The sequence below is a fragment of the Seriola lalandi genome, unplaced genomic scaffold, assembly GCF_002814215.2.
Source record: "Seriola lalandi dorsalis isolate HSWRI2012SDOR001 ecotype SW California unplaced genomic scaffold, Sedor1 jcf7180002054735, whole genome shotgun sequence".
Taxonomy (NCBI): Eukaryota; Metazoa; Chordata; class Actinopteri; order Carangiformes; family Carangidae; genus Seriola; species Seriola lalandi.
The window spans coordinates 595,619-617,394 of NW_019525288.1; the positions used below are offsets into that span (position 1 = coordinate 595,619).

The window sequence follows — 21,776 nt, forward strand, 5'->3', positions numbered from 1 at the left end:
ACGTCATAGTATAGTAAGGCATAAAATGTCATAAAACGTCATAGTATAGTAAGGCATAAAATGTCATAGTATAGTAAGGCATAAAAACATCAAAAAACATCATAGTATAGTAAGGCATAAAACGTCAAGAAAAGACACAGTATAGTAAGGCAAAGAAAATGCAAAAAAAAAAAAAAGTATTAATATAGCAAAGCAAATTGTCATAAAAACATCATAGTATAGTAAGGCAAAATAAGGCATAAAACCGTCATAGTATTGTAAGGCAAAACATTTTCATAAAAATGTCATAGTATAGTAAGGTATAAAATGTCATAAAACGTCATGGTATAGTTAGTTATAAAAATGACCAAAATAAGTCATAGTATAGTAAGGCATATAGACATCAAAAAACGTCATAGTATAGTAAAGCATATAACATTATAATATAGTAATGCATTAAAATGTCATAGTATAGTAAGGCAGAACAACTTAAAAAAACGTCATAGTATAGTAAGGGATAAAAACATAAAAAAAAACGTTATAGTATAGCAAGGCATAAAAATGCCAAAATCGCCATAGTATAGTGAGGCATAAAATGTCATAAAACGTCATAGTATAGCAAGGCATAAAATGTCATAATATAGTAAGGCATAAAATGTCATAGTATAGTAAGGCATAAAAACATCAAAAAACATCATAGTATAGTAAGGCATAAAACGTCATAGTATAGTAAGTTATAAAAATGCCAAAAAAAAAGTCATAGTATAGTAAGGCATAGAAAATGCAAAAAAAAAAAACCAAAAAAAAACGCATTAGTATAGTAAGGCAGAGAATGTCATAAAACGTCATAGTATAGCAAGCCATAAAAAGTCATAAAACGGCATAGTATAGTTAGGCATAAAATGCCAAAAAAAAAGTCATAGTATAGTAAGGCATATAAACGTCAAAAAAAGTCACAGTAAAGTAAGGCATAAAAATACAAAAAAAAAAAAGTATTAGTATAGCAAGGCAAATTGTCATAAAAACATCATAGTATAGTAAGTTATAAAAATGCCCAAAAAAAGTAATAGTATAGTAAGGCAGAACAACTTAAAAAAACGTCATAGTATAGTAAGGGATAAAAACATAAAAAAAACGTTATAGTATAGCAAGGCATAAAAATGCCAAAAACTCCATAGTATAGTAAGGCATAAAATGTCATAAAACGTCACAGTATAGCAAGGCATAAAATGTCATAATATAGTAAGGCATAAAATGTCATAGTATAGTAAGGCATAAAAAACATCAAAAAACATCATAGTATAGTAAGGCATAAAACGTCATAGTATAGTAAGTTATAAAAATGCCAAAAAAAAAGTCATAGTATAGTAAGGCATATAAACGTCAAAAAAAGTCACAGTATAGTAAGGCATAAAAATGCAAAAAAAAAAAAAAAAAAAAAAAAAAAAAAAAAAAAAAAAAAAAAAAAAAAAAAAAAAAAAAAAAAACGCATTAGTATAGTAAGGCAAAAAATTGTCATAAAAACGTCATAGTACAGTAAGGCATAAAAATGCCAAAAAATGTCATAGTGTAGTAAGGCATGAAAACGTAAAAAAAAGCCACAGAATGGTAAGGCATAAAATGTCAGAAAGACATCATAGTATAGTAAGGTATAAAAAAAGTTAGTATTGTAAAGCATTCAATTTTATTAGTCATAGCATAGTCAGGCATTAAAATCGCCATAGTATAGCAAGGCATAAAAATGCCAAAAAACATCTAAGTATAGTAAGGGATGAAAACATCAAAAAATGTCATAATATAGTAAGACATTTTGATGTTATTGTATAGTAAGGCATAAAAATGTAAAAAAAAAAAAACGTCATAGTATAGGAGGCATAAAAAAGTTATAAAAATGTCATAGTATAGTAATGCGTGAAAACGTCAAAAAAGGTAATCCTATAGCCAGGCATAAAATGCCGTAGTATAGTAAGGCATTCAATTTTATTAAATAGTCATAGCATAATGAGGCATAAAAATGCCATAGGATAGTAAGAGGTAAAAACATTTTTAAAAAAACGTCATAGTATAGTATGGCATAAAAATGCCAAAAAAACCTCCTAGTATAGTAAGGCAAAAAACACCATAGTAAAGTCTTAGTATAGTAAGTATTACAAGCGGCTCCAGATTGCTGTTGGACAACATTCTCAGGGTTTTCTTTTTGTTTTTTTTCTCTCCCTCTCTCTCTCTCTTTACCTGTCTCTCCAATAGGAGTCCAGGGCCTGTGCACACCTGGTGTCAATTACGTGCTGACATAAGAGGAGGGACTTTTGAGCGGAGAGGGCCCCTGCTGTCACAGTTGCCACCTACCTGTCAAGTGCTTGGGAGCGGAATCTCCTCCCAACCTGATCCTCGTTCTCCAGCATGTTCCAAATTGCTGGTTTTTGTTGTGATAGTTACATATCTTAGTTGGAGGGTTGGAAATCACTGGTAGTTCAGTTATCAGTTTTTGTTTAGGTTAGTTTTGAGTTTCAGCAACTCCCCCTTTAGAGGGGAGTTGCTGAGTGCAATGGACCATGGTGAGACTGGCTCAGAGGCCTCCCCTTCTTATGTTCTTTTTGGCAGGGATCTCCACCCTTCTTGTTTCCTTTACTTCTGTTGAGTACATTACATTTTTGGCTATGTTTGAAATAAACTTGTTCTTAATTTGGTGTCCCTGTCTGGCTTCTTTCTATATGTTCTGGTCCCCAGTCATAGTATAGTAGGGTAAAATGTCATAGTATAATAAGGCATAAATAGGTCAGAAAACATAGTATAGTAAGGCATAAAAACTGCATAAAACCATCAAAGTATTGTAAGGCAAAACATTTTCATAAAAATGTCATAGTATAGTAAGGTATAAAAACGCCAAAAAACATCATAGTATAGTAAGGCATAAAATATCATATCATAGTATAGTAAGGCATATGAACGTCAAAAGATGTCATAGAATAGAAAGGCATAAAATATTATAATATAGTAATGCAAGTATAGCAAGGCATAAAAATCATATATAAAGGCAAAAAAAGTTATAGCATAATAATGCATAAAATGTTATTAAACGTCATAGTATAGTAAGCCCAATAAAAACGTCATAGTATAGTAAGGCATTAAATTGCCAAAAGATAGTCATAGTACAGTAAGGAAAAAAATTGTCCTAAAAATGTCATAGTATAGCAAGGCATAAAAATGCCAAAAAAGGCATACAAACATAGCAGTATAGTAAGGCATGAAACATCATGGTATGATAAGGCTTACAAATGTCATAGTATAGTAAGGCATAAATATGTCATAAAAACGTCATAGTACAGGAAAGGCATAAAATGTCATCGTATAGTAAGGCATTAAAATGTTTAAAAACGTCATAGGACAGTAAGGTATAAAAACGGCATAAAAATGTCGTAGTATAGTAAGGCATTTTAATGTATTACTATGCATTAAAATGACATAGTATAGTAAGGTTTAAAATGCCAAAAAAAGTCATAGTATAGTAAGGCATAAAAATGACATAAAAATGTCATAGTATAGTAAGGCATAAAAATGCCAAAAATGCATTAGTATATTAAGGCATAAAAACGTCAAAAAGTCACAGTATAGCAAGGCATAAAAATGCAAAAAAAACCGCATTAGTATAGTAAGGCATAAAAATGTCTAAAAACGTCATAGTATTGTAAGGCATAAAACGTCATAATATAGTAATGCATTAAAATGTCATAGTATAGTAAGGTTTCAAATGCCAAAAAAGTCATAGTATAGTTAGGCATTAAAACGTCTAAAAACGTCATAATATAGTAAGGCATAAAATGTCATAGTATAGTAAGTTGTAAAAATATATAGTAAGACATGGTATAGTAAGGCACAAAACATCATAATATAATAAGGCATAAAATGTCATAGTATAGTAAGGCATAAAAACGTCAAAAAACGTCATAGTATAGTAAGGTATAAAAATGTCTAAAAACGTCATAGTATAGTATAGCATAAAACATCATAAAAACTTCTCAATATATAAAGGCACAAAATGTTATAGCATAATAATGCATAAAATGTTATTAAACGTCATAGTATAGTAAGGCATAAAAACGTCATAAAACGTCATGGTATAGTAAGGTATAAAAATGCCAAAAACGCATTAGTATATTAAGGCATAAAAATGTCTAAAAACGTCATAGTATATTAATGAATAAAAACGTCATAGGATAGTAAGGCATAAAATCTCATAAAAAAGTCATAGCATAGTAAGGCATAAAAAAGGCCGTAGTATAGCCAGGAAGAAAAAGGTCAAAAAACACCATAGTATAGTAAGGTATAAAAATGCCAAAATACGTCATAGTATAGTAAGGCATAAAAACATCATAGTAAAGCAAGTCAAAACAAACATAAGTGTTATACTAAGTCAGAAAAAATGCCATTGTTTAGTAAGGTGTTTAAAAAAAAAAAAAAAAATCACTAATATCATAGTATAGTAATCCATAAAATGTTACGAAAACGTCATAGTACATTAATGCATGAAAACGTGACAGTATATATAAAAACCTCATAGCATAGTAAGGCATAAAAAGGTCTTAGTTAAGTAAGGTATAAACACGTCATAGTACAGTAAGTCTAAAATAATTATCTATCTATCCATCTATCTATCTATCTATCAAAAAAAAATGTTTCAGATCAGTTAACTCCAAAATATAACAGATCCTATCTTGCTTTTGAGTTTTATGTCAATGTACAGTAGGAGAAAAAGCCTTGTGTCTTTTGTGTCTATAAAAAGGTCTAACATTTTTCCTTTGTAGTAACTCATGACAAACATCCATGAAGTTCTAGATAATGTTATATCTAGATAATACTGGTTTTCTTACTTGTTTCCCTAATATTTTGATGGTTCAATAAAATAAAGGGGTTCATGCAGGACTGGGCAGCTGCTTTTTACTTCTTGAAAATTTGTTGACTGCAGTGTACATTTGTGTCTGCGTATGAGCATACAAAAGTATGTAAGAGTGAGTACCTGAGAGCAGGGTTTCACCAGGGTAGATTTCATCTCGCAGACAAACACCATTCCTGGTGGAGAATTCTTGGAGGCTCCTCTTCACCTGAGGGATTTGAGCTGTGGCGAGCAGCCAGCGAGGAGACTCAGGAAACACTGACGCACAGCTGAGGAAAACAACTCCCGTTATCATATCTCACAGAGATACAGAGCTCAAACATTCTCTGTAACATCGACACAGAGGGTGAAAATTGCATGCACAAATACATATAACTACATTTAAAAATAGCTGTCGGCGCTGGGACAATTTCTTGGCATTGCCTTATAAACTCAACTAAAGATATTTAACATCTTCAGTTGAAAGTGCAGGATATGTTTATGCTTCAAGTTACAAATTCAAGACTGGGGAACACACTTTATTACTGGATTGAAAAACAAACTGAAGTTAGAGACACTCCTCTGTGGACTACTTGCTGATGTATAATACTTGTTCATGCTTTACTTAGCTGTGCCTGTGATAACTCCTTTGTGTGACTGAACTGTCTTGTTATAGAATTGTATATTTGTAATATTTTTCTCAGGTGTCTCTTGTAAAAGCAGCCATAGGCTCAATGAGACTTCCTGAATACATACCTAAACTGACTGAGTGGTGTTCACAAGAATTTTCGTAAGAGGATTTTGTCTATTTAAACTTGTGCCTATATGTGAATTCACGTGTGACTGTTAGAAGCTGTGAGTTTGAAACAGGAGCAGACAAACTGCAGACATATCAAACACAACAGTATCACACACATGGTGTGTCCACCTACGCATCCCAGATATTGCTACCTGACTCACCACCAATAGGAAAGCAGCAGGAGCAGAGGCAAAGTGGCCACAGCCTGGAGAACGGGCCAATCGCGGCACAGCACAGCGATGCCCGGCAACAGCAGCTCTGCGAACACGGCAAAGAAGCCGCTGACCATGGCGACCATGAGACGATGGGGAGGGTCACACAGCTCCAACCCTGAGATAATGATGGGAAAAGAGAGTGAGGGAAGACAGATATCATCAAAACACAGTTGAAGCCAAACTAATACATTTGTCCAAAACAAATCCATTTCCTGTCAGGACATGAACCCTGCACACATAAAGATACTGCTTGTTGTTGCATGCGTTTTTACTGAATGATTCAAACTTCATGTCAGCACAGTTATGTGTGTGGTTAGAATCACTGACGAAGGCATCTGCATTTATTTCATACATTCAAGTTTAGGGTTTATATCCCACCCATCTGCACAAGGTCACAGCTGCTGCCAGTGCAGAGGCATATAAAATCCTACCCATGCATCAACTGCTTTGTTTTATATTAACACAAAACCAAGAGGTTCCAAATGCGGACCTCATGTCTGGGGGCCCGTAATTTCTGTTAGACGTTAAGTAGTGTTAACAAAATGTTTTTCGACTGTTTATCATATTATGTGAACCTAAACTCATACTGCTTAAATAATGTACACATAAAATATAGTTAAAAAATATATTTTTTATTTCTAAGTCTTTCTGGCTCAGGATGAAACCTTAAAAAAAAGACAAAAATATCACCATGTACAACCGGGTAACAGTGCATTAGCTTAGACATAGTTTAATGTTAGTATTAAGTTGGATCCTAGTCACTAATGTTAAAATCTGAATGTTAGTTACAGATGTCTTTATACTAGACTGAAGATAAATCTGCCCAGTAAGACCTGAACATTTCGCTGTTTGTGTGGCGTTCTTGGATTTTTACTTCACTTATAGTACTTTTTTTTTTTTTTTTAACAAAAGATACTGTTGTCTTCTAATTGAACAAAAAGGAGCTACATTTTCCCATCAGCTCACAGATGTGTGGTCCACAGTTGGACCCTCTTGCAGAAACACAGAACAGGGTAATCAAGTGTCCTATAACGTAGCATTTAGATCTATCTGCTGATTTCTGTCTGGAAAAAACACAAATGCAATGTTCAACAAGCTAGATAACACTGCTAGGATGTGATAAAGTACTCTGAACCTCAGGTATTGACGTAAATTCGTGCGAGAGTGTGTCCAGCTGTGTGAGTTTTTTGCTGAACTTTAACTTCCTTCCCCCACAGCTCTGACCCTGTTTCCATCTCCTCTGGGAAAGAAAATGAGGAGCTCACTTCCTGCTCACTTCCTTGCCTTCAGTTCTGTCCTATACTATTGTTTTCTCCTCTCTGTGGAGAACCAGCACTGGCAGGACATCACTGAGAAACATTTCTTACAGGCCCTTGTCCCGCTCAGCTCAATGTCTGCCTATCCTAAACCCGGCCCCCCACCCTCCAAAAATTTGGACTTAATCTAACCCTGACCACGCAGGAATGTGGGAGTATGTTTGTATGCCAAAAACAAAAAGAAGTGTATGTGTGTGTGTGTGTGTGTGTATTTCGGATGGGGCCACTTTAACACTCTAGTACCTAGTATCGCCTCCTCCCAGGCAGGAATGTATACTATTTCTACAAATGCTCACGTAATTACATTCCCATGCTGCTTCATCCTTGTTTTAGACAGTTCCAGAAGGAAAACACACTGTATTTGAGACACTATGTATGCCTACCAGCCAGAGTCATCTCATTATACACAGCGTAACGCTGAAGACAGGGAGCTTAATATTTGTCACAGAGAGGTGGGTACACCAGAGAGCCCCTAAAAGAGAACAGCTGAGAGGTAGAAGTAAAAAAAAAACCCCAGCCAGCTGCCTGCTGTCAGTCAGAGCTCAGTATAACACACTTCAGTCAGTCATCAGCTGAAATTCCCAAAGCAACTGTGCTGTACACAGTCATACACACACCTGCGCAAAGCAGTAATCTAAGTTGGTATCTTTCATTTTACGAGGGCATTTAAAGCATGTAGCCTACAGCAATGGTCATTCAATTTGCATGACTTATGACTGAAAGACCTGCAGCACTACAGTGTGTCCCAATTCCAATCTACATACTATCTGTGTACAGTATATATTGCTTATTAACACACATAAGAGTTTTACACTAACAGGAAAATATAGAACACATACATGTCAATCAGATTTCAGCTTTAAATTGTCGATTCCAATTTAAGTTATTTTTTAGTAATAGCCATTCGATGCATTTACATTCTCTAGTTACTTCTGTATTGCCTTCAAATGCGCGAAGGATTGACAGGATGCAATGCAGCGATTCCTGCAGCGCTACTTGTATTTTATTTTGGAAAACTACTCGTGGTGTGTGCACCATGAAATCAGATCGTGTTTGCATTTATTATTGACTGACGTCTTTATTAAAACAACATGAGTTTGTTTGGCTGCTCAGTGTTTGTTGCACTCGCTGTTACCATGACCACGGATGTCACATCAACCAGGACTGAAATCTTAACAACTTTACACGAAACAAATAGAGATCAACATGTTAATAATTTAATAGGTATTTTTGCTTTCTAAGGTATTCACAACATCCACAATTTGTTTTAATTGTTCATTGTAACTTTTTGTTCATTGTAACTGTGTTCAGCTCCTCCATTTTCCTTGTGCATTGTGGAACATTAGTTCAGAAACATCTGTGGTTGTGAAAATGTGCCTAATTCTGCTGCAATGTGACCAGGGAGCAAAACCGCTGACTGTGATTATTTTAGACTAAAAAACTACCTCACCAGTGTTTACTGGACAGTCATGCAACTTTAATGTTAGTGTCTAACATTTCAGTCTAATCACAAAAAAGTATTTGCTTTCATTTTCTTAGCGTTAACATCCTTGACTCAAGGTTGCAGTGTTTGAGCCTCCGGTATTTCCTCCAAGTTGGATGCAAATAAAAATATTTCTCCCCTGGGAGGAGGTGGTTACAGAGCCGGACAATCAGGCTCAACTGCCATTTTGACAATCACTGAACAAATCAGAGATGTGGTCACTGGTCCAAAGGTCGTGTAGAGGTTACAAGTAATTTAGCTGAAATGATACCTGCAGGCTTTATGCTGCAGTAGTTGTTGTTGAGCCATTTTTAAACTGGCTTATACTGTCCATTATTCATACTGCTTTATAAAATGGATCTGCCAAATCTCTTTTTTTCTTTGATTAAGAAAACATCTTGTCTTTAGCAGGACAGACACACATTTTCAAGTTTGTCCAAGATGCCTGAAAATGTTGTAGAATTGATTAATACAAGGACAGTTATGTTGAATTAAGTAAAATCACTAAGTTTTTAAGTTATGAGCTTTACACCCAACAATAAAATCTGTGCAACCACCACACTGTTCTGTACTACTTTAATGTAATAAACCGGCCTTTGCCTGACTTGTGGATATGATCTTATGAAAGTAATTAAATCAATCTTGTACGCTATCTGAATCAGAATGATGGAAGCTGAACAGATAATACGCTCAGCTTTGTCATAAGGTCATAAGATAAAATGAAACATCACATGAACAAGAGATGGGATGTGGTGACCTACCCAACATTATGTGATTATGTGTATCTGCAGCCTCTCTTTACATATCATACCATTTAATTTATAATGATAAAAAGTGTGCTCAATAACCTTTACACTGACAAGGCAGCTTTCGTGGAAAAAAGTCCAGTTAAATTTAATATAAAGTTTGTGTCTTGTAGCTAAACTGCATTAATCTTTTCAAAAGGTAAGAGGAAATCATGAATCTCACTGGTGATATACCAGAGATACTGTTACAGTCAGCTCCTATCACATGGAAACCACAGGCGGCAAAACCATTTGTCACGAGTAAATCGTACAGCATATACATTAAACCTGACTTCAGCTCTTGTTCTTGACTTTCTGATATCAGAAATAAAAAGTGTCTGACTTCAGTTGTTTGTGTTTCCTAGAGTAAAGATAAGATGGTGGTACAAAGATAGGCAGGATTTGTAATTTGTGTAATTTGTGTAAGGGCACAGTGGGATTTTTCTTATCTTTGACTGATAAGATACAGGAGCTCACCAAGAAGCCAGGTAGAAAGAAATCTGAACATTATTTTTTTGGTTTGTTTGTTTTCTCTGAGTAAAGCACTAAAAAATGTACAGTTGTTGTCTGAGTGAGCACAAACTCGGGAACCTACATGTACGCAATTTATAACATTAACATTATGTAACATTTACATAACATTAGATTCTGCAACAGAAAACATACAGTATGTAATACACACATACATACATCTCTTTTTTTATGACCTTAAAAACAAAGCTGTGCATATCATCTGTTCAGCTTCACACACAATGGTTGCAGCAAAACCATGAAATGATAAATCTCATTATTTAAATGAAATTATAATCACTGACAGTACTCTTATACAACGAGACCAAGACGTGTGAATTACAGGATTTTTCCGCTAATGAAACTTTGACGTCAACAGCACCACGTCTTGTATTGTGGACAGCTGGATATACAGTAGTGTTTATGTGTCTAACCTTCTCTTTATCACCTGTTCTCATCATTCTTATTATTTATCACATTTGTGTTTGTTTTGCTACTCAGTATCATTTACTTTTCTATAATTTGTCAAAATTAAAATCGCTGTAACAAATGGTATTTCAAAATAAGAAAAATGGGCTCTAACAAAACCATTGCATTTGCATAAACACGGTGGCAGCGAATGACTCAGAGTGAAGTGCAGGAATCCAGCAGTGCTCTCTAAAGTAAACAAAGAAGTGAGTCGCTGAGTGTGAACAAGCTGAGGTTGCTCTTTTTCCAGAGAAGTCTTTGGCTGAATGAGCCTGCAGGAAGCTTAACCGTGTGTGTGCAGGATACTCACTGATGATGTACGAGGACACAAACACCCCAGCGAGCATGGCGCCTTGAGAGAGACGCAGCAGAAGAAACACCACAGCGCTGCTGGACAAACACACGGCAACCCCCAACAGACTGGACAGACTAATGGAGAAGAGGAAACCTCGTCGACGACCCAACCTGCAAACACACATACACCATCACAAAACATTCACAAGCGAAATTACGGAGGACCAGAGTCTTCAATATAAGTAACTATAAAATAAAAGTCATATAAATAAATTGTGGAAAACATATAAACAAAACAATAATTTGTGGAATATTTTAAAATATTACTAAAACTCAACTCATTCTTTTAAAATGTTATTTCATTATTCTTATTTTAATAATAACATAATTTCATGGGAGTTGATTTATGTTTTATATTAGTAATTTTGCACTTTCAAAAGTCAATTTTTCCCCAATGTCACTTTTTGTTTCATAATGTCACTTTCAATGACAGTGGTGTTGTCAACACCCTCTCACCTTTCAACTAATAACATGACCCTTGTCTGTTAAGATAGCAAGTACAAAAACTGCAACCAGACAGCACCTTTTAGCTACAGCTATCATATTATGAAAATGAAATGACGTAAGTTCAGGTTTAGTAAGTTCTTTGATTATTTCACGCTTGGTTCATTTATATAAACTACACAATTTAGTCATGTTTAAATGTTTTTAGTTTTATTCATTCAATGTAGAACACCTTAGGGTTCCATATTGGATTCGATTTTTACTCACCAGTCGCACAATGTACCAAGGAAGATGTATCCCAGAATCCACCCTGTCATGAAGCAGATATGCTGCAAAGGGATTTTCCAGTAGTCACTGCAAACCAGGTTCCACTGCAAAGGAAGACAAAGAAGTACATTGACACATCCTCAGACCAAAACAAAACACAATAACAACTTGGACAAAAAAGTCCCATAAATAGAGAGCACTGTAACTTGATTAGGTTTCACCAGAGACAAACTGTTGTACATTTCGTGAGCCTTAAAGAAAAATGATCCATGTTGTAACAACTTTCATTCTTTAAATAAGGTTCAGTAATTTACTAAAATGTCTGGCCACTGTAGCTTTCAGCAAATGTTCCTCAAATAGAAGTAAATAGTGAGTTTGTTAAGGATTATTTTCTGCTGCAGATTAATACACATTTGCTTCTCTAGTAAGTGTTTATGGCAGCAGATGGTGTATGTGGGATCAACTCTAAATATATGACACTGCCCATATTCATAGTTTTTGGACAACAACGGAGTTATATGGCAGAGCTGAGCAGAGACTCAGCTGCCAAACATTGTTTGCTTCTTACTCGTCTTCTGGATTTGAATCTTTGACAACTTGTTGAGAATGCACTGCTTTCTGGCAGCTGACACTCTCTGATATCACATCGTCCTTGAAACAACAATAGTTTTTAATTTCTTTCAGGTTTCGTCTCAGTTTGGTTTGGTGGTCTATTTCAACTAAGCTTCAAATCTCAACAACGTAACTGCCATCGCTGAATCCATCGCATTGCTGAAACCAGTGGCTACCTGGAATGCAGGAAGTCAAACTAAAAACTTGTGAGTTTCAGAAAATGTCCGGGAGTGAAGTAGATTAGAAAAAAAAGAATCAAATCAAATCAAATCACACACCAAATAACCTTTCAGTGCTTTCAGTGGAGTCTATAAATCTTAAATATGTGGATAACCATTTCTGTATAAAACATTATTAATATAAGTAAAAACTTATAAAAAAAAGGCACAAGAACAAATTGTCACCTACGTGTTGCATTCATTGTAATTTGACTACATAACATGCAGAGAATAGCAGGCTACCAGTCAAGTCACAAACACAGAGATTTCTGTGAGGAAGCAGGAATGTAGATCATGTCCTTCCTAATTGAGTTAAAATGTCTGCTGACAGTGTTATTACATTAGAACAAAGTAGAGCTCAAAGTAGAGCCTGCCAGCAGCTCTGCGCCTGGTTAGTACCAGTCCCTGCCTGTAAGAAAATTCTTCACCCCCTCTTATTTTGTCTCCTCTGCTTTGCTGCGCGTATGCAGTCATGGTGATTCATTACAGTGAGCGTTTTACAGATACACAGGGCTACAATGTTTAGGATCAAACATCAGCTTTGCTAATGTGTTTCTCTCGTGCTTGGCATAATATCATGATTTTTTAGACTTTTTATGATCACATAACACACAGTAATTTGACAGCGTTAGAAGCACCAGAAATTCAGGCAGCGATTACAACACAGTGAGTCAGAAATACAAAATGGCTACACAAGCAAACTATTACTCTGAACACTGATTAATGGTACATGTCAACTTTAGAAGAGATCTAACAATTAACTGAGTTTTGAACGCGATATAAAACAAATTAGAGACATGGCCAGATTTATTTCCTATAGGATCCCAAAGCAAACTTCACCCGCTGGACCCCTGTTGTATCAGAGCACGGATTTTGGACTCAATTTCAGCTACTTCAAGCTGCATGGAGGTCAATGTCAAAACTCCGGCAACACTTGTAGTATAAAGAACAGCTGTGGTGTGAGACCACCTTTTCGTGGAGGTCTTTAAATTAGATTTCAACAGTGTTCCTCTTAAAAGCAAGACCCATCTTTTAGTCTTTATAAAGCCAAATGATATTGTGCTTTGGTTGTTGTATGTTACCAGACCAACAAACGATTAGCACACAGTGAACCTGGGGCTTTTGAGGGAGCTTTGGAAGTCTGGAGCCTCCATCTTTCACAGTTGGTATTCCAGGCCTGATTCGAGGGGTACAAGCAGACTAGATGTTTGTTGTCAGAACAGCTGGAACACTGGTCCCAAACACAGCAAAACTTTGGTAAGGTAACAAGAATCAAAACAAACAAACAAACAAAAAAAACATGACAAAATAGGTCAAGCTTTTGAAAAGATGAGGAGTGGTCACAGGTGGACCCTCACCAACATCAAGGCTATAAACAATCGGCCTTAAATCTACACCTTTGTCTCACAAAAAAAAAAGCCATTAGCTTTACCAGTTGATAGTATAGGACTCAACTCCGAAGTGTTTGTTATTTTGTGTATTTCAGGCTGATGAGCACTGTTGGAGTATATTCAAGTTTTCTTTTAATAACGTTTTCCTTTGTCCCAGTGAGTGACGTCATGGACAGAGGAAACTGTTGTTGATGAAGGAGGTGTTCAGGGTCTCAGAAAGGAACATGGAGACCTCGGATTTCCGTGTGCCTCCGTTCGTCATGGTGGGGAACAGGAGGGAAAAAAAATAAAAGGTCTCCTCACTGCCAGTATCTATTCCAGTGACGCCACAATGCACAGACAATAATCAGAGGGAAAACTGAGGGGCAATTACCCATAATGACTTTGGCTACTGGTCAGTCTGTGTTACAAAGTACTGCAGGAAAACAGATTTGGTGAGGATATGTTATCAATATTTGCAGACTGGGGTGGATCCTTGAGCAACACCAGACCTATGAAACAGACTGAAAAGAAGATTAAGAAGTTTCTGCTACTTATTTACACATGTTGCACAACAAGACACATTCTGGCTGAAACCTTCTGTCTGTGTTCAGGCTCTGGTGACAGTATGAAAGAGACAGTCAGAGACGATCCACACTCAGCTCTCATAAACCAAAAGCTGAAAGATCTTGGATGCAAACCGCACTAGACTTAACTTTTTATCTTCACAAGCTTCCTCAAAATTCTAATGTTCTTTTTTTAAGCCTGGTTCAAATACATGTATAAATACTGTACATGCCAGGTTGAGTCTTTATCTATGACCCGAGAAACGGTGTGCCTGGCAGCAGATTAGTCAGAGTGAAACAGTTTGAGCAAATATTGACTGAATGGTGCCAACAGCCGTCTTCATGACCGCACACGCTTCCTGCAGATACCTCCCTTCACTTGAGCGGAAACTGAGATAAATGAACAGTTGAAAAGACAAGATGAAGGAGAAAGTTTCTCTAGACTCTAGAAATATTGCATGCGATAGTCGGTACTAACCAAATCTAGTGGTGAGGTGAATGAAAACGTGGATGAAATCGACAACCTGCAGTCAAACTGCAGATCAGTTTGTCCTCCACTTCATCCCTAAATCCACATTTAAGCCAGGCAAGGACACAAGCCTTAATGATGACCTGCAAAGGATGGACAGTCTCTTACCTCAGTGACAAAGTTGCTCTGGAGCCCCGCTGCATGGGCGAACTCCCACCCCCTGGTGCAGGACACCCTCTCCCTGGGCACATTTTCGGAGAGGTCAGAGGTGTTGGGTGGGTACTTGAAGAGTTCGCAGTGGCTGAGGCCGGTGCCGTTCACCCAGGGGATGGTGAGGTTGAGGTATCCCTGTCTGGAGAAGTTGCTGAGCAGGAAAGTGGAGGGCAGAAGCTGCGGGTCCGGCTTGCAGTGGTACGTGTCCGGGATTAGGGTGTAAAAAACGTCGCTGATTAGATTCAGCATGACCGCGAAGTTGGGGAACCAGCTAAATACGACCACGAGTCGGTTATAGCGTCCATAGCCGCCGGAGTGAGGGAAAATCTTCGTGTCGTAGTCCATTTGAGGACGAGTGTGCGAGGTTTCAGTCGTGTCTGTGGCCATGGCGCAGTGAGTGCATACACTCCACGGCAGCGACAGGCAGCAGCAGGTAAAGCGTGCTGGGGGAGGGGGAGGAGAAGGGGGAGGAGGAGGAGGCTGAGGCTCAGGCAGCATGGGGGTTTTGGGATCGACCGATATTCTAACACACCTGATGGCTCTTAGTGACTCATGCCCGGGTTCCCCGTGTCCAAACTATTTTTACTCAGTCACCAAAAGCAGCAGAGTGAGTAGACAGTGCTGGGAAAGGTGCAGCTAAAGTTACCAGAGTGACACTGAGGGTTCAATGGTAAGCTGATGAAAAACACAAATTCATTTTTAAGTAATAAAAAAAGTGAGAAAAAGAGTGTCCTACCTGGTCCTAACATTTATAGTTCCAAGTATGAGTCGAAGTTCAAAAACACTGGATCCTCTGTTTCCCATAGTGCATTTCAACAGGATATTTAATTAGACTCTCCCTGTCCCCTAAATGTTTTTTTATTTCAAATCCCCCCCTGCAGTTTAAAATGCAGACTTTCTGTTACAAATGTAAACCTTATGGGTAAAATAAGTGCAGTGCACCATTAAATATTTTCCTGGTCTATTTATATTTCTTGTTACATGGCTGAAAACCAAGTTTTTGATTTAAATGACCATGATACTATGAATATTTTGTTTCTGATGTCACAAAAGGTGATATCAATGGAAATGGCTTTAGTCATTTATTTAACTGATTACGGAAAACTTGAAATAGGATCTTGTCCCAGACTGATCTACATGCTCATCTAACTGTATAAATGAAATGTTGTAATCTTGATTTACCCCTGCAAAGTACTTGGTAATTTTGTTTCGATACGCCCTCTATAAATAAGCCGCATCATGTTACTTATCATGTAATTTCAGTAATGTGGAAGTTTATTGGGGCTGTTAATGAGTGGACTGTTAAGTGTTACTTGACACTATCAGCTGTGTGATCAGGGGATCAGTTGAGGTTGGTAAAAAGGCTTTACATTATGTCTGCGTGTTAGTTCAGCAGATGACTTGTGTTTGTCATCTGACTGATGTGAAACATCAAATCTCAAATGACACTGAAAACTAACACTCGTGTTCACAGTGAGTAAGGATAACAAGTTACAAGAAACTGTTTTGTTTTTGTCACAAATGGCAGCATATCCACATGTTGACTCATAACAAACAGGTTTTTTTTACCTTGTGACCATGAAGTTTATAATGTTAATTGCAGTGGAAACAGGTAAATAGGTTTGGTGATATCATGTAAAATGTCATGCGACAGGAATGGGCATGAGTTACAGAAAAATAATACTGAGGTTAAATAATCTGTTTTAAATGTTGGTCCATGGTTCCATGACAGCTAACATAAATCGGAGACATTAAGGCTGAGTGACCAAACTGCTCCAGGCTATAGGATTACAAGTGCCAAAGCCGTGTCAGAGAAGGTATTCTTAACATTCAGAATGTGAAACATCTTTAGTTCACACTTCACATTTCTGACACCAAACACAGTTACCTCACTGTGCTGTCCACAGAAACAAGATCCACCATAATAATTCGGTTGGACACTGTATTGAGATCAGTATTATTATTTAAATGTTTACCCATTGTTTAAAAAGGTATACTTTCTGATGCATAGATTTCTCTTCTAACTGGATATATTTTGAGTGTATCAGAAATGATTAGTGGCAAATTTATGATGCAGTTGCATACAATACAGCGTTTACATCATGACATCAACAGTGCAAACACAAAACCAAGAAGCAGAGGGCGGCTGGTAATATTTCAAAATTTTATTAACGAACATAATCTCTGAGGAACAACAGCAGTTCTCGCGCTCTCTGTACATGCAACTGTAGAAAATAACAATTTAGAATTTTTACTTTTCAGTTTTAGTCTTTTTTTTGCCATCCATCCTCATTTTCAGGTTCTCTCGTTTTTATTTTTTTATGTCTTTTTTTCTTTATTTTTTTGCAGGAAATCAACAACAGCTAGAGGTGAAAGTACTGGATTTCTGTTACAGCACTGACGATAGCATCAACAACCCCCCTCATATACCTGCCCCCACCCCCCTCCCCCTTAGCTGCTCCATCAATATGTACACAAATAAACTACATTGTACAAATAAAAAAATGTTACATTGTTACATCATAATCACCGGCAGCGAGCGCACGCAGCTCGTTGCTGTTAGAACCCCACATTCTACGCAATTTTTCAGACTAGTACAAAGAGGAGGGTGCAAAACGTCCTGGGAGGTTTTATTTACAGAGCTATGTACAGTATGTCTCTTTCACGCATTACAAGGAGGAAAATTTACACAGCGGAGACCAACTTCAACTCAAAACATACCACAGGTGTCAGAAAAAACAAAAAGATAATAAATAGGTTATTTCTCACCATTTAAAGAGTAGTTCTCCATGCTTTTTATTAGTCATTTTCCATTCTAAAAAAAGGAACAAAGAAACAGCTACAGTCTGGGTTTTAATAAAAAACAAAAAAAACAAAAACAAAACAAAACAAAAAAAAACTAGAAAAAAGGCTTGAAATCGTGATTCTATATAATGAAAAAATAGCAATTATGTATATTTATGTCCAGTAAGAAAAAACAACAAATAACAAATCTAAAATAAACATGAATGCGAGGAGAGTAGAGGTAATATGTTGCTGACTGAGGTGGTGTCAGGCTAGCATCTGTATCACCACGGCCAAGTGCTCTACTGTGCATCTGAGGACTGATGTGTGTTTGTGTCGGTGTTCAATTTATCCAGAAATCTCTCTTTTGTTAGTTGAATATTCACACTGGAGAATCAACGTGGATGGATGTGTTTAGTCTATTGCTCTATGCAGCGGTGTACCGCAGACCAGGGGAGAAATCACCTGTCAGTTGTGTCGACCATCACCATTTCAAGCCTTTGTGGTTCAAATAAATGACTGGTTACAGAAGTAAAAACAAAGGTAGGGCTTAAACCGTTAAAAAAAAAAAAAAACAAACAAAAAAACCAGGTGACACATGAAACGGAAACACACTTGATGTCTTGTAAACAATAGTGAGAGGGTGTTGTCGGTCAGGGCATAGTATAACGGTATACATTCTGCTCGATAAGCAACGTGATTGACATGCCACTGGTGTTTATGCTTTAATTAGGAACAAAAACCCCTAAGATAAACACAACATTCAAAACTACATACACTGAGCTAAAAAACACACAAGGATTTTGTGAACAAAAGACACCCACTGCCCTCTTCCCAAAAACTGTAAGAAACAAACAACAAAATAAAAACAAAATCAAGACAAAAGGGGGTTTAAAACCAAATTTCTGGCTATTTGTATCCAAATATGTATGTAATATGTATAACAACCAGGATGTGTGTATCTCTCAAAAATATCCAGGACTATACATCTAGCCACCTTGTCTGCACAGTGTAATAGCAACAACCATTGCACTTGACTAGACATACCATACACAGCTATGCTGACTGACAGTGTGTAAATAACTTAAAAGTTTCAGATAATATTGCCATCAGGATACATGAGCAGCTCTCTCACACAGACAGGCAGCCTATGTGGTAGGTCGGGAAAGCTTTTCAAAACCAAGACCCACTAAAAATAGAGAATCAATAAAGGTCATCACAAATCAACATTTCAATGGGATGTTGAACTGAGGAAAAAAAGAAAAAAAAAATCGGTCTATTCAGCATTAAGGTATTTCTTTCCCTTCCACTGTTTCTGTTAATGTCTGTTCACTTTTTGGTTCATTCTGAGAAGATTTAAGTCTCGTAACTGTCCGCTTGGGCCTAACACAAGAACACGATTAATGGCAAATGTCACCACACAACAGAGTAATATGAGGAAGTTACCTAACATTTAAAATCCCTGACAACACAAGCCAAACCCCTTGTAGATTAAACACTGATAAAAATTAGATGGCTAATTTGAGAGGAGCTAAAGGTCTTTTTGAGCCTATTATGATTTCACTGACTACCAAACTAAGGGAATTAAACTCCCTATGGGCTGTAATAAAATTTAAATATATTTAAAAACACCCATTCAAGTGAAAGGCCACAGTTTCTCATGCAAAGCCAAATAAGGTTCTTGAGTTTTCTGACACACTGAGCCATGGTGCCATCCAGTGAGTAAAGTTGGAACAGCACCAAGAAAATAAGCTGCTCTCCAATATTGGACAAGGGGCAGACAGACTGACGGAACAATGCTAAAAGTCAGTATGGAATGAAACCTTTCAGAGGCTGTTACAGCTCTGCAGTATTTTTAATGTGAAAAGCAGACGAGCTGGGAGAACAGAACATGTTATGAAATGCTGAAAGACCCGTGTCTTGTTGGTCAATGATGTTTTGTGATGATTAGAAATGATTTTAGTCCAATTTTTGTAAATTAAAAACAAGGAAAATTAATTTGAAACCATACTACATTAACGTGATGGTATCGCGCGTGAATGACATCTCTCTTAACTTTCATACCACCGATATATATCTATGTGACTTTGCCCAACAATGAGTACATTTTTTTTTTCACTGAAAAAGGCATTTTCTTGGTTCGAAATTTTTCAGATATAATTGTGTAGTAAAGCAATGAATAATAATCCTCTGTCTATTCTTTAAATAAATCCTCAACAATTATTCTGCTACATCTGAGGGACTATATGGTTGGCCTGTGGAAGGCCGGTTTAATCCAGAAGTGTTCTCTGTCAGCTATTTGCGTGTTGTGGTGATCCACATCCAGGTGAGATGCCTTACCTAACCCTGGACTGAATCTAAAGATGGGATCATACAACTGTGCACTGGAGTCTTTCAAATACTGACAGAATCGTGTACACATTTTGGCCCATGGATATGAAGGGGGGAAAAGTGCTGCCCAAAAGTGAACTGTACATAAAAAGATAATTTTTATTTCTTTTATGTTTTTTCTTTACACTTAACTGAGTGATATTACAGTACATAGGTTATTTACAACTGTGCAGTAATGTGTGGCAAAATAAATTATCTAGAAGGCAGCAAGAATACATTGGTTAACGAATATAAAAACTGTACATAATTTACGGAATACAACTTTTTTTCAGTTTTCTTTTGTTTTTTTTCCATTAAACTAATATTGGCTCTGTAGTGTTTCAAGTCACTTCCTCAGAAACAATGAAATGCCCAAGTAAAGAAATAGACAAAAACAATATTTCTCTCCTCCTGCCAAACCACAATTTCTCAATAGTCTCTTTGAATCTCAACATTCGTTATGTTTGTTTCTTCTGGTTGTCCTGTGGTGTTTTTGCAGTCCATGGCGGTCTGATGTGTTTGTGTCGGAGCAAGCGGGGTGGCTGAGGAACACTCCGGTCTGTCCTCAGCGATCCATGCCTGTCCTCTTCTGTTTAGCCAGGCTGAGAGGCTGCAGGGTCAGTCTCTTCCTCTCAGACACTGGGCCCTGACGTGCACACACATCGCTAACCCTCTGCTGTATTCCGACCTGCTGCAGGCTCTCCTGCACTACTGTATAGCCAGGCCTGGTGCAGAGAAGCGAGGGGGCGTCCTCTGGGTGTACTATCCTATAGCCCCAAAACCATCAGCGGCTGGTTCTAGCTTCCTGGTCTGTCCATCCCAGCTGTCTTGCTGTAGATACACACTGAAGATCCACATGATGCACAACAACTCTGTTGACTTCTTCTGGGTCAGCGCTGGACTCGGTGTAGTTCTCCTGGCCCACCAGGAGCCCTGGGTCAACAGGGGAGTCTTCTCCTCAGTCCTCCCTCAGGACAGGCACCACACTGCTGGGAGAGCTCTTTTCTGATACCTCCTCCCAATGGTGGTGGTGGTGGTGGGTCTATTGAAGCAGGGACCAAAAACGAACGCAGAAAATATATCTCTGTCCCCGGTCTCACCGTAACTGAGCACTGAGGAGTTGTGCCCCGATGTCAGAGTCTCAAAGCAAAAACTGTTTCTGCTTCTCACACTCTGATCAAACAAAAGCGTAAAAACTTTGAGGATGAAAGTGCAAGTTGTGTATTTTCTTATTCCCCAGTAAAAACATGTTTCCTTCTTCATGGAAGGGAATTGAGAGCAAGTTTTTCATCTTTACTTTTTCTATAGAATATAATTTTTTCTTATCTAAAGTCCTCTGTCAAACTTGCTAGCCCTTTCCATTCGTTCTGTTCAACGAAGTCTCTTTGAGAAGAAGTGATTCAGACGAAGTTTGCTCTCTATCTGTGAGCACAGGTGTGTCATGCAGGCAACAGGACAAAGTCGTCATTGACATCGACCATTGGCACGTAGAAGGATGGCACTTCGTTGACACAGAGGGACTTGTGCCCTGCTGGGTCCAGCTCTTGGACCTTCAACTGCCACTCCATCCTTTGCACTGCGTTGAGCGCTGCTGCCTCATGCTGTTGCCGCATCAACAAACACGTCTGGGGGAGGAGAAGCAAAGCATAAACGCACTTGGTACATACACAGATTATGGTGTCAA

The 21,776-nt window shown here is 37.4% G+C and overlaps 2 protein-coding genes and 1 long non-coding RNA gene across 4 annotated transcripts in view; 1 reads left to right on the forward strand and 2 right to left on the reverse strand.

Moving 5' to 3' along the window:
- The window catches only part of LOC147818074 (uncharacterized), a 7,324-nt gene extending 4,658 nt beyond the window's left edge, over positions 1–2,666 (forward strand). The window contains exon 2 of the long non-coding RNA XR_015438343.1: positions 2,227–2,666. This is a non-coding gene — a long non-coding RNA (uncharacterized LOC147818074). The remainder of the gene's footprint in view (positions 1–2,226) is intronic.
- Positions 1–15,366, reverse strand: part of slc22a31 (solute carrier family 22 member 31) — a 22,823-nt gene extending 7,457 nt beyond the window's left edge. The window contains exons 1-5 of the mRNA XM_023424358.2: positions 14,894–15,366; positions 11,491–11,594; positions 10,736–10,890; positions 5,810–5,978; positions 4,994–5,139 (exon numbers count right to left, since the gene is read on the reverse strand). Coding sequence (XP_023280126.1) covers positions 4,994–5,139; positions 5,810–5,978; positions 10,736–10,890; positions 11,491–11,594; positions 14,894–15,325 — 1,006 coding nt within the window. The 5' untranslated portion in view covers positions 15,326–15,366. The remainder of the gene's footprint in view (positions 1–4,993; positions 5,140–5,809; positions 5,979–10,735; positions 10,891–11,490; positions 11,595–14,893) is intronic.
- Positions 15,367–17,088: 1,722 nt separating this feature from the next.
- The window catches only part of ankrd11 (ankyrin repeat domain 11), a 101,131-nt gene continuing 96,443 nt past the window's right edge, over positions 17,089–21,776 (reverse strand). For both annotated transcript variants that reach the window (XM_023424342.2, XM_023424341.2), the window contains exon 14: positions 17,089–21,717. In XM_023424342.2, the coding sequence (XP_023280110.1) occupies positions 21,532–21,717 (186 nt within the window). In that variant the 3' untranslated portion in view covers positions 17,089–21,531. The remainder of the gene's footprint in view (positions 21,718–21,776) is intronic.